We start from the raw sequence: 12357 nt of genomic DNA on the forward strand, positions 1-12357 counted from the left end.
CTCTGCTGTCCTGCGTCACGCTCCCCACGGTCCTTATCACCCCGTGACCTGTACTTACTCCTTATTGCCCGTCTTCTGCTAAAATATGAGCGCTGTGGACTGTCCACGCTGGTTCCTTCTCGAGTCTCCACACCCCCACACCGGGCGCTTGCAGACCCTGTGGGGCGTCCCACGTCACAGGCAGATGTGGCTTCTCGCCTTTCTGTCCCTGGGGGTGGGCTGGGGCCCCAGCTCCCTGCTCACAGCCACGGAGCCGAGGGCGATCCCCTCCCGTCTCCAGCTCCTTCCTGTCTGTGGACCGGCGCTGGCAATGTGGATGTCCTGTAGGAGCTATCTTAGGTGCCTCACTGTGTCATGTAGGATTTTGTTCAACTGCTGGTTTCAGAAGCCTGACCACAGTGGCTTGAATGCTTTCTAAGCGTCAGGACGTTCAGAGCAGGCGTCTCAAGCACTCCGCTTGCCCACCGTGCTGGCGTGCAGGCCCGCCCACCTGCAGCGTGGCCCCAGCATCCACGAGAGAGGAGGAAAGGGTGAAGACACAGCAGGTGGGGCTGGACTCCCTTTAAAGAGCCTTCCCGGAAGGCCCACCTCGCTGGGGACTCCTGTCCTGTCCGGCTGACCAGAGGCGGGTCACAGAGGCGGGCACCGGGCACACCATTGTGCCCACAAAATCAGGGCTTGTTCGTGAGGAAGGCGAGTAGAGGGGACGGCGGGCAGGTGGGCAGCAGTTCAGCCCCTGGGACCGAGCTCTGCGCTGGCTCTCCGTCTGAGTGCCCAGAGGACATGTCTGTTGGGCCACTGAGCCACTGGGTCTGGAGGCCTGTGATGCACATGCTGGCCTTTTCCGGAGCACCTTACACAGGCATCACTGGTCCAAGGTTTGTCAGAGCCTCTCAGAGCCCCTCGCGGAGACACGGCTCTCACCACCCCGGTTTATAAATGAGGCCATGAGGCAGGCCAGTGATCCTTTCCTTTCAGAAACACTGACCGAAGACCCACTTGCTGCCAGGCCCCATACCGGGCGCCACAGCAGCGACCAGCCATTGGCAACCACACCTGCCCTCGTGGGGTTCGCCTGGTAGTGACCACGCGTCCAAGGTCAGTCAGGAAATGGAGGGGCTGGGCTGATAGCTGGGCCTCCTACTCGGCCATGTTCTCCCGGGACCCTGCCCGCCCTCAGCCAGCCCACTGCCCTTCCCGTGAGTCCTGGAGCAGCTGCTGTTGCGGGTACAACCCCGCGAGCCTGCCCTGGGCCCAGGAGGCTCACAAGGGTGACTGGGGAGCGGAGGAGGAGCTGGGAAGTCAGCCGGGTGTGGCCGCGTGCAGAGGAGTCTTGCCGGAGCCCAGGTGGAAGGGACGGGGTGACAGCGTCTGTGCGCCTGCCCCTGGCTCTGCCCCGCGGCTGGCAGCTGCTCTCTGGGGCCCTTTCTCTCCCTTTCTCACTCCTGGTTTCCTGAAGGTGGCAGGAGCCCTTCCAGATGGGATGCAGGAGGGCAGGTGACTGCAGTAGCATTACGCAGGTGCAGGGCCAAGGGCAGGCCTGGGCACGTGGCTCCGGACGGGTCTCATTGCTCAGGGGCTTTGTCTGGACCGTGGAACCACAACCCACAAGCAGCCGCTTCATTGCTCAGCCTGACTGAGTGAAATGTTATCTTTTTGTGTTTGAAGGAGCCAAGTGATTACAAATGAGACGCTGTGAGTCACCTTGAACAAGAAGTAAGTGCGTGTTTATAGTAAAGTGATCAGCCTTGAGCAGGACTGGACCGTCAGGTGCCCACTTGGGTCCCCAGTCCTGAACCCCAGCACTTTCTCAGTGTCCCCATGCTGGTGGCAGCTTCTGGCCTCCTGAGGACACCTCTGGGCTGAGGCAGGTGGGGAGCCAGCAGGTAGGCAGGGCTCCCAGCAGAGCTAGGGTTGCTGTAGCAACCGGATGCTGCCTTGAAGGCGGACTTTTAAAATATCTTGGCTATAATAGTTCTTTCCCCCCAATCTCTCTGTCACTTCCCCCGTGCTGCGTGGTGTGGCGAGGCTGGGTCGCCCGGGGACGCCTGCCTGCTCTCTGCCTGGGGCTCCTGGCGGCTTCTTCGGCGGCTGGATGTGGGAGGAGAGTCCCTGGGTGTGAACTGCGGCGTAGCTGTCAGAGCTTCGGCTTTTGCGTCCAGCCTTCTCCAGCTCTTGGATCCAAAAACCTTCTGTCATTTTCTCTTTTTGGGGAGGCAGAGAAGCAGGGTCTAGCTTGAAACTCTCACCGCCCCCCCAAAAAAAAAAACCCTCCCCTCCCTCCTCCCACTCTGGCCCATACCCCTACCAGAAGAGCCATAGCGTCCTGGGACCACTGTCTGGAGGGGGAGGGGTGTCCCCTCTTGTCTGCTTTTTCCTTTGGTGTTTCTAACTTCCTCTTTTGGCTTCATTTATTCACTCAACAAATGCCTGTAGAGCACCTACTAAGCCCCTGAAAGAAATGAAACACTGCCTTGTCATGGAGAAGTTCATCCCCGTCTTCATCTTGGACTGGGTCCTGTCAGATTTCAACCCTTTTTCTAAAGTTACAGTAATGAAGACAGTGTTCTCTTGGCAGAGGGAGGGATACAAACCAATGGGACAAAACAGCACTCAGAAACACATATATGAAAATACGGCTTAACAGAATAAATGTGTATTTCTTGCTCATTTCATAGGCTGATGCGGGCTATGTGCTGTTCTTGGCCTTTCCCTCCACGTGGTGACTCAGGCACTCAGGCCCCTTCCATTTGTGATGATGTCATCTTCAAAGAGGCAGGGAGGGTGGATGAACGTGGAGGGACTTGGGTGAAATGTGGTCTTGGTGGTCAAAGTAATCATTGTAAGACTGTATTATCGGGTTCTGTAACATATATAGATCTAATATGTGCAACGATAATAGTACTAAAAAGGGAAGAGGGCAACAGAAATATATAGAGTTTTTGAGTTTCTTGGATGTGTAGATTAATGTTTTTCATCAAATTTGGGAAGCGTTCAGACATTGTTTCCCTGAATATCTTTTTTTCTGCTCCCTTTTTTCTCTCCTGTCCTTCAGATGCTCCCATCGTATGTATGTTGATGCAGTCAGTCGTGTCCCATCTCTCTCTGAGGTTCTGTTCCTTTTTTTCTTAATTCTTTGTTCTTCAGAGCGTTTAATTTCTATCAATGTATCTTTAAGTTGGCTGATTCTTCTGCCAGCTCAAAGGTACAGTTGAGTCCCTCTGATTAGTTTTATATTTTAGCTAATGTACTTTTCAACTCCAAAATTTCCACTGGGTTCTTTCTTTTTATTATTATAATTTCTATCTCTTTACAGACATTCTCTATTTGATAAGGCATTGTCATCACACTTTCCTTTAATTCTTTTAACATGGTTTCCTTTAGTTCTTTGAATATATTATAATAGCTGCTTTGGAGTCCTTGTCTGGTAAATCCAGTATCTGGGCCCCTCAAAAGCAGTTTCTATTGTTTGTATTTCTTTCCTTGTGTAGGGGTCACACTTCCTATTTCTTTACATCTCATATTTTTTTGTTGAAAACTGGACATTTAAGATAATATATTGTAGCAACTCTGGAAACTGTGTCTCCTTACCTCCCCCATCCCCCAGCCAGGATTATGTGTTATTGGTACTTGATTTTTTTGCTATTTAGTGGTATGGGTGGATAAATTCAATGAGGTCTGTTTCTCCCGTAGTGTGAAGCCTCTGATGTGCACACAGATCTCCCTGCCCCCCGGGATGGCCACAGTGTTAGCTGGGTTCTCACTGACTGTCTTTTCTCCAAGTTCTTTGTTAACCTTCGGCAGCCCTACCTCTATTGGTATCGCACTGAACGGTTAAGCTCCACTAATTGCTACCTGATTGCTCTGTTATTCTTGACAATGTCCCGGGACATTAACTGCCCCACATCTGATCTGATAACGTTGGGCCCCTTTGCAGGGGTAGTTCTTAAGACCAGTCTTTGAGGCTCGCTCTGACCCCAGCCGGGTTCTTTTCAGCTGTCTGTCTGTTAAACTCCTGGCTGGTTTGTTTCACTTGTTCCATCAGGGGACGACCAGCCTCCTTTAAGTGACTCACCACCAAGGTCTTCCTTCTTTTCAATAGTGCCCTTAGGCTTGAACTTCCCTGCACTCTGTTCCAAGTGAGCCAGTCCCCTTAGCCTGAGCTACAGAACCCTCTGTTTCTACACCCAAGGCAAAAGCTCCATGCCAACACTCTGGACCTGGGTACAGCAACTGGCTTCTCTTAGAGTGATACGTCTTTTCCATGAGTTGGAAGGGGATGGGAGGAGAGGGTATTAGACCCTTGTCTTCTCAGTTTGCCTCTCCCTGCACAGAACCTCTACCCTACAAGTGAGCTGGGACAGGAGATTGGGTCAAGGTAACCAAGGCCTGCCACACCTAGATTAGCGCTTCCCCAAGTGGGGACTGGGTGGAGGTAGGGAGCCTCAGGCCTCTCAGCTGTGCTTTTGTGGAACAGAGTTTCTGCACATGAAGCTGTGGGGCAGGGAGAGGGGGGATGAGAAATGCAGTGACCAGCCCCTCTGGAGAGAAACTATTGTCCTACACTCGGAGATGGGGAGGAGGGGCCCCTTCTTGGCCACACTCACCTGGAGGGGAGTTTCTGCCACACTGAGCTGGGGGAGGGGAGGGGACAGGTTGTGGCTTCAATGCCACAGACCCTCACTGTTCTTAATGAGATTTAGCAGATTTCTTGAATAAACGTTTTTCCATTTGCTGTATGCCCTAAGACAATTCTCAGAAATTTTAAATGGGGGAATTCCCTGGTGGTCCAGTGATTAGGACTCCACACTTCCAATGCCAGGGGCCTGGGCTCGATCCCTGGTCGGGGAACTAAGATCCTGCAAGCAGCATGGCACAGCCAAATAAAAAAAAAAAAAAAAAAAAAGAGAGAAATTTCAAATGCTTTTTTTAAATTTATTTTTTACTGAAGTATAGTTGAATTACAGTGTTGTGTAAATGGTTGTTTTTTATAATTTCCACCAGTTATGATTATTTCACTGGGGAGAAAATTCACAGAGATCCACACACTGTGATTCTTGGATGTACTTCTCCCTGCCTTATTCTTTCTTTTTTCTCCGCTATTCTTTTTCATAGTATTTTATTCTTTTTTATGCTCTTAATCATTTTAAACCTATTGGTATTACAGCCATCATCATCTGAAGTTCCTGGGGAGGTCTAATCTTACTATATGTTTCATACACTGGCTTTCATTCATGATGGGTTATTTCCTTGTGTGTTTTGCAATTTGGTATTGTGAACTGACTTTTACTGGTGCTTTATCTGTGGGAATCCTCTAAGGCTTGGTTTGACAGTATGTCCCCCCAGAACTGTTTTGTATTTGCTTTTGCTAGGTATCCATGGTTATTACCAGCCTACAACCAATATTTATGTTACTTTCTCAGCTTGAGATTGTGCAAATCTCAAATCTATGGGTGGTATAGTCTAATGGTTATGAATTCCCAGGAGAGATTTTTATGCCACTTCAAGCCTAAGCCAATGCTTATTCATTTGCCTGTGGCCTTCCTGTTTGGGTGGGAGATCTATTTTTCTGTTCACCCTTTCACTGAGTCCTGGTTTTATGTAGGAAGCTCAGCTCTGTGTCCTTGTCTCATTTGGGTTGAATGCCAGGTCTCCTGTTTCTGTTTGGCTATTAAATCCACGTGCCCACCAGTGCTGCCCAAGAGGACATGCCACAGTGATGGAATTGCTCTGTATCTGCTGTCCCGTGTAGTAACCACCAGTCACATGGGGCTTCTGAGCACTTGAAATGTGGCGAGTGAGACTGAATTTGAAATTTTAACTTATTTCAAATGATATTTATTTATTTTTGATTTTATTATTATTATTATTTATTCATTTATTTACTTTTGGCCTCACCATGCAGCATGCAGGATCTTAGTTCCTTGACCAGGGATTGAACTCGGGCCCCCTGCAGTGGAAGCACGGAGTCCTAACCACTGGACGGCCAGGGAAGTCCCAGTTGATATTTATTTAAATACATTCAGATTTAGGTAGCTGCTTGTGGCTGGTCCCCACTGTATCCGACCAACCACACATCTGAAGCATCATGTACTTCACTCGCCATTCCAGTTTCCTCTTCACGGACAGCCCCAAGGGTTCATCTTACTCTCTTAACTGCACTTATACTGTTCAGTTTTACCTGGTGTTTTTAGTAAGCTGGGAGGTCTTATACATTTTGTTCACAATATCGCCAGAATGGAACACAGTCTCTGCTTCCATTTTCTCTCCCCTCCAGCCCATCGGTTCTGCTGCAAAGTAACTTTTCTATGATGCACATCTGTCCATGTGACATGTCTGCTTTCAGGAGGTCCCTGTTCTCCTGGAATGTAGCCCAAGCTCAGCCTGGCCCCCGAGGTCCTCTGTGACCTGGCCCTGCCTCTCCCCTCAGTTTACCCGTCGTGCCCTTCTCCTTGTACTTCAGACTGAAGCCAAGCATCCGGAACGCCTCAGCGGTGCCTGGCGACCTCACACGGTGGGTCCTCCGTCTGTCCTGCTCCTTCTCCCTGAAACGCCCACCAGCCCTGAGTCCACGTCCCAGCCGCTAACCAGCACCTGCTTTCCTTTCCCAACAGTGCTCATGTCCTTTGCTCCCCTAGGCCCCATATAGAATTTGGCCATAACCTTCACACTACTTGACTGTGCTTCCTTGTTTATGTGCCTGTCCCCCTCCCAGCCTGGACTTCTAGGAAAGGACTTGCTGTTTTTAGCCTCTGGAGCCCTGGCACCCAGGCCAGGGGCTGAGTGACACTTGCAGGCACTGATGCCGGGACCTTCTCCTTTGCCCACGAGGGTAGCGCCTTGCTGTGGGCCGTCCATGGGGTGGCCCAAGCCACAGCCTGGCTCCGGGCCTTAGGGGCGCTCTGCAGTGCGGTAGCTGGAGTGTTATCGTCACAGACTCTCCAAGGACTTCTGAGGCTTCAGTTCCTAGGAAGCCGAAGCTTTGCAGACCCGTCCTGCTCCAGCCACAGCCCCCTGCCCACTTCCCTTCCATTCTGGCAGTCGGCACTGTGACTGTGAGACTGGGCACCAGAGGGCCTGCTGGGCCTTTCCACAGGGGCCCCGGTGAGGCCCCACATGCTCGTCGACAGCACCCTTTGGCCGGGCCCTTCATTCTCGCTGTGGAGGGAAAGAGGGCAGGCTGACAAACAGATGGTGGGTCAGTGAGGACTGGGCCTTGGTTCAGTGCTGGGAGGGCTGGCCCTGCCCACTGAGCTTTCCTGGGTTGCTGAGATGACGGGGGCATCTCTCCTCCCTCCCGGCCCATCTGCCGCTGCCCCAGGAGGATGAGGGTATCAGGTCTCCAAACGAGCCTTACCCAATGACACCCCCGCCCGTTTAACAGGTGCTCAGGGAAATGACTTTTGGATTGAAAACTGCTTAGATTGTCCCTGACTCCCAGGATGCCATCCTAGGCTTGTGAGAAGGAGCGTGGTAGGTGGGTGAGAGTACTGGGCTGGGAGCCAGAGGTCTGCCCTTGACGAGCTGTGTGGCTGGGAGCAGGGTGCCCTCCTTCTCTCTCTGTTCCTAGGTATCGCATGTAAGATGTAAGCACAGACCTTGGGGACTTAGGAGCTGCTCGGTGACTGTGTTTTCCCCTTTCCAGATCCTTGTGGGATGTTTGTACTTACTTTATATACAAGGAAGTCTTAACTTCCTTCTTCTCACCCTAGCCACATCTTTGTCAAGCCCATCACGGGCTGAAGCGAAGGCTCTCTGTGTTTGTGTGTGTGCATGTATGCGCCCAAGTGTGTACACAGATTTAGACATAACCCATTGCAAAGCCGAGGTCCCTCTGGTACCCAGACCACCAGCATACTCTGTCGTGTGCCCTGATTTCTTACCCTTATTATCTGTGGTCTTTTTATTCAGAGCCTCAGACCTGAAAGAAATTGGGTTAAAGAATCTCATACAGAAGTTACTCTGAGCAATTGAAGTCCATTTCCCAGAAATGCAAGGATAACTTCAAAGGGCTGGTACAACCCAAGTTCCCAGGGAGGAAACCCGTCCTCAGGAGGTACCCTGGGCGAGGGCTGGCCTGATGGGCAAGGGCAGGAGGGAGCCGGGCGGGTGACCAGGGCAGCAGGTCTGGGGTGGAGTGGGGACAGATTCGCCAGCGTTCCCTCGGCAGCCCGGTTCTCAGCCTGCAGCAGCTGCTCCCGCGTCTTCTACTGCTTCGTTGACGTGAGCAGGAGTTGTGGGCCAGCTTTCAGGTTAGCGGCCAGCTGGTGTCCTCCCTGGGGGAGAGCTGGAAGCCAGGCTGTAATCTGTCCCATTAGCAGTTGGCAGCTCCCAGCCCGCTTTTTCACCTGGACCGGCTCCGTGCTGACATCGCCGGACCCGCTGTGACGCTCATGGATGCAGGCAACCTGCGCTGTTCGCTCCCCCCTTGCCCCGCGTGGGTGGCCTTGGCGCCAGCGGGCAGGGCTGGATCCCCCACACCGTGAAGCCTGTGACCGGCTCCAAGAACCGCTGCTCCCAGAGAGAGCCGCCCTGCTCCCTGGCACGTCGCGAAGCACAGAGCTGCTGGGGAGCTGAGCTCGGAACGTGGCCTCGGGAAGGGCTCCAGCCCAGAAAACAGTCACTAGTGGCCTGTGCTGTGAGTAAATGTTCCTGGGGCTTGAGACATGAGCTAAATGGAATTGTGATGATCACACCAGTTACCTTTAACACACTCCGTGACAGGCATTGGGCCAAACCCTTCCAACTCAGGACCTCTCTTAATACAACAGCCTGGGAAGGTAGATGTTGGTCCCTTTTTACAGTTGGATAATCCTAGGGTCAGAGAGGTGAAATAACCGGTCCAAGATCACACAGGCCACATGGCAGAGCTGAGACCACACCCCGGAGCTCAGCTGCCCCCCACACCTGCTGGGCTGCATGACGACTGGACACGGACCCGGCGTGTGCCTGGGGTGGGCTGCGGGTACTAAACCCCACATCTGCCGTGGATTGCTGGTACAGAGCTCTGCGCTAGTAGCTGCCGGGCTGCTGTGTTCCCGTCCACGGCCCCGTCTGTAGCATTCACCATCGCAGCTTTGGGCCTATGTTTCCATGGAGGCACCCCTAGGTGTTTAATTTCCTCTGCTAGCTGCCTCTTCCTACTGTTGCCCATTCTCGCTTTAAGAACGTCAGAGAATACTGAAAACCTTCCTGGCTGGGGCCACACGCACCGTCCTTTTACTGCTCCTTTCTTCCCAAGCATTTATATTCAGAGAGCTGCTCCATTCACTGGAAATTGGTACCTCCCCCCGGGGTGGTCACTGAACCGAGAGCAGGGCACATGAATATGTAGAAATATATGTTTGGGGCTCCCGGTCCTGGTCCTTGGAATCAGTGCGGCCTGGTTCCTCCTTTGGGTTTCAAGGGCCTTAGGGAGAGGCAGGACGGCCCAGCGGAAAGGGCACCGGACCAAGTAGAGGCCAAAGCTGCCCTGGTGCCTGCAGAGGTCCCAGCCTGGTGCTCAAAGGCACGGTCTACACTGAGACCAAGGCCACCCAGTCCCTAACGCCCCAGGGGTTCAGCTGGTGGGACCTCGCCGACCACCTCCCGTCCCGCCGCCGGGATCCCATCGCGTCCCTCGGATTCCACGCTGCATCCTCCCCGCCCCAACTCCGCGCCCCGGCACCCCTCCCCTTCTTCCTGCCGACACGGCGGCCGGGCTTTCCCGCCTCCCGGCCCCGAATCCAATCCCGGTTTCCCCGCCCCGCCCCCAGCTCTCGGCTGGGCCGCCCCGCGCGCCGTCACCGCCGCCGTCACCGCGCGTCGGCAGCAGCCCGCGCGCGCCCGGCCACGGGGCTCGGCTCCGGTGCGCGGCTCCGGCCGGGTAGGCGGGAGGGAGCCGAGGACAATGCGCCCCGCGCCCGGCGCCCCCCGCGCGGCCCCGCCCCCCGCCCGGCTGCAGCCCCGGTTCCCGCGCGGCCGGAGCGGCTCGGGCAGCAGCAGCAGCGGCGGCAGCGGCGGCGACACCGGCAGCGACAGCGGCAGCAGCAGCAGTGCGGGCGCCGAGCGGGAGGACGACGACGAGAGCGCCAGCATCAGCAGGCCGCTGGTGCCCGCCGGGCCCCCGGGGAGCGCCGCCGCCTCCTGCGCCTCCACGCCCACCTCCCCGCGTAGCATGACCGCCGCCGACCTGGGCGCGGGCGCCGTGGCCGGAGCCGTCGGGGGCGCGGGCGGCGCCAGCCCCGGCCCCTCCTGCCGTTCGTGTTGCTGCTGCTGCGGTCGCCGGGCTCGGCCGGGCCGCGGGGGTGGGCGCCGCGGCTGCGCCCCCGGCCCGGGCTGCCGCTGGGGCTACCAGGCGCTGTCCGTGGCGCTGCTGCTGGCGCAGGGCGGCCTGCTGGACGTGTACCTCATCGCTGTCACCGACCTGTACTGGTGCTCCTGGGTGGCCACCGACCTGGTGGTCGCGGCGGGCTGGGCCATCTTCTTCGCCAAGAACAGCCGGGGCCGTCGGGGCGCCGCGCACACCCACCACCCGCACCACCCGCACGCCGCGCCCCTGCACCTGCCCGTCGCCCCCGCCGCCGCTGCCGGGGCTGCGGGAGCCAAGGCGCGCGGCGGCCGCGGGGGCGCGGGCGGCCCGGGGTCGGCGGGGGCGGCCGGCGCGGCCGGCGAGTTCGCCTTCGCCTACCTGGCCTGGCTCATCTACTCCATCGCCTTCACGCCCAAGGTGGTGCTCATCCTGGGCACGTCCATCCTGGACCTCATCGAGCTGCGCGCGCCCTTCGGCACCACGGGCTTCCGCCTCACCCTGGCGCTGTCGGCGCCGCTGCTCTACTGCCTGGTGCGGGCCATCGGCGAGGCGGGCGCCACCCCCGGCTCCGCGGGCCCCCTGCTCCTGCAGCCCCAGCGGCACCGCGCCGCCGGCTGCTTCCTGGGCACGTGCCTGGACCTTCTGGACAGCTCCGCCCTGGTGGAGCTGATGCTGGACGGCCGCGCGCCGCTGCCCGCGCACCTGCGCTACCTGCTCCTTGCCGCCTACTTCCTCGCGCTCGCCTCGCCGGTGCTCTGGCTCCACGAGCTCCACGCCGCTGCCGCCTCGCCCCGGGGCCGGGCCTCGCGGCCGGGAGGTTGCAGCCGCCTGCTGCGCCTGCTGGGCGGCTGTCTCGTGGACGTACCCTTGCTGGCGCTGCGCTGCCTGCTGGCCGTGAGCTACCAGCAGCCGCTCTCCGTCTTCATGCTCAAGAACCTCTTCTTCCTCGGCTGCCGCGGCCTGGAGGCCCTGGAGGGCTGCTGGGACAGGGAGTCCCCGGCGTCCCCGAGTTGGGCCCGGGCGGGCTACGGCGCTCCGCCCTCCGCCCCGTCGGCGCCGGGAGTCCCCCAGCTGGGCCACTGCATCTCGGAGGACGAGGGGTGTGCCCACGGTTATGTCAACACCCTGGCTGTGGCTTCCCAAAACTGAGGGGTCTGGGGACTTGCTCTGGAGTTGGGAGACCCCGCTCCCTGTCCTGCGACCTTCCCTCACCCAGACTGGATCAGCCTCTGTTTGGGGGAGGTAACTGTTAACAGCGCTGAGAGCCAGCGCGCCCCTCTGAACCCCTTGAGTCAAGACTGCTTGGAAGGAGCCAGCCGCTAAAGAGAGGGAGGAGGGTCGCCGGCTCTCTTCTCCTCCCCACGCCCTTGCCCGATCCTTCCCTCCAGGGGCGGGGCACCTCTGCTTCTTGCTTCTCCCACCTCACCCTATTCCTCTCCCTTGCGGGGCAGAATGGAGGAAAGGGGGGCCCAGGGCCTTCGGCCACCCCCCTTGCTTGGACGTGCCAGTTTCTTTTAGGCTGTGGTTAGTGGTCCTTGACCCACACCTTGAAATCACCCAGAATCCCATGCTCCCCTGATGTGTCCATTGCATTTCTTCCAGATGGTAGATGCAAAGTCTGTGTGTGTGTGTGTGCGTGCTCGTTGACGTGTGTGTTGTTTCCTTGTGTCCAACCTGTGCCCCTCACAATCAGTAGGAGATCTGGGGAGGCCCGGTCCTCCCCACCACACACTCCTCATTCCTACCTGAATCTGTGGCCATGAATTCCCAGACAGAGCTGGGCTCCTGGGGGCTGCCCAGTGGCCCTCCTCCGAGGGAGAAGCTCACCCAGGATCTTCCTCAATGCCACCCCTTTCCTCTCAGTTGGGGGGAGGGGAGGGCCCACACTCTAAGGACCAAACTACACCCTTTCTTGGGTGTTTCTACCTCTGTGCTTTCCACTTGTGTCACATCACACACCGATGCTGCAAAAAATAAGGACAAATACTCAGATGTTGCATTCAACGTGGCCACTGGATCCAGCTGGGGTTCGGTGCCAGTGTTATCACAGGGTCTGTGGAGGGTCG

The 12357-nt window shown here is 56.7% G+C and overlaps 1 protein-coding gene across 1 annotated transcript; it reads left to right on the top strand.

The window, feature by feature from the left end:
• Positions 1–9889: 9889 nt before the first annotated feature.
• Positions 9890–11440, top strand: TMEM121B (transmembrane protein 121B; the record flags this gene model as incomplete). Its single annotated transcript, XM_081248930.1, has 1 exon — positions 9890–11440. One exon carries the CDS (start codon positions 9890–9892, stop codon positions 11438–11440), a length of 1551 nt encoding a protein of 516 aa, XP_081105056.1.
• Between the last annotated feature and the right edge of the window lie 917 nt (positions 11441–12357).

This window comes from Mesoplodon bidens, assembly GCF_964165515.1.
Source record: "Mesoplodon bidens genome assembly, chromosome: 11".
In the NCBI taxonomy this organism is placed as follows: domain Eukaryota; kingdom Metazoa; phylum Chordata; class Mammalia; order Artiodactyla; family Ziphiidae; genus Mesoplodon; species Mesoplodon bidens.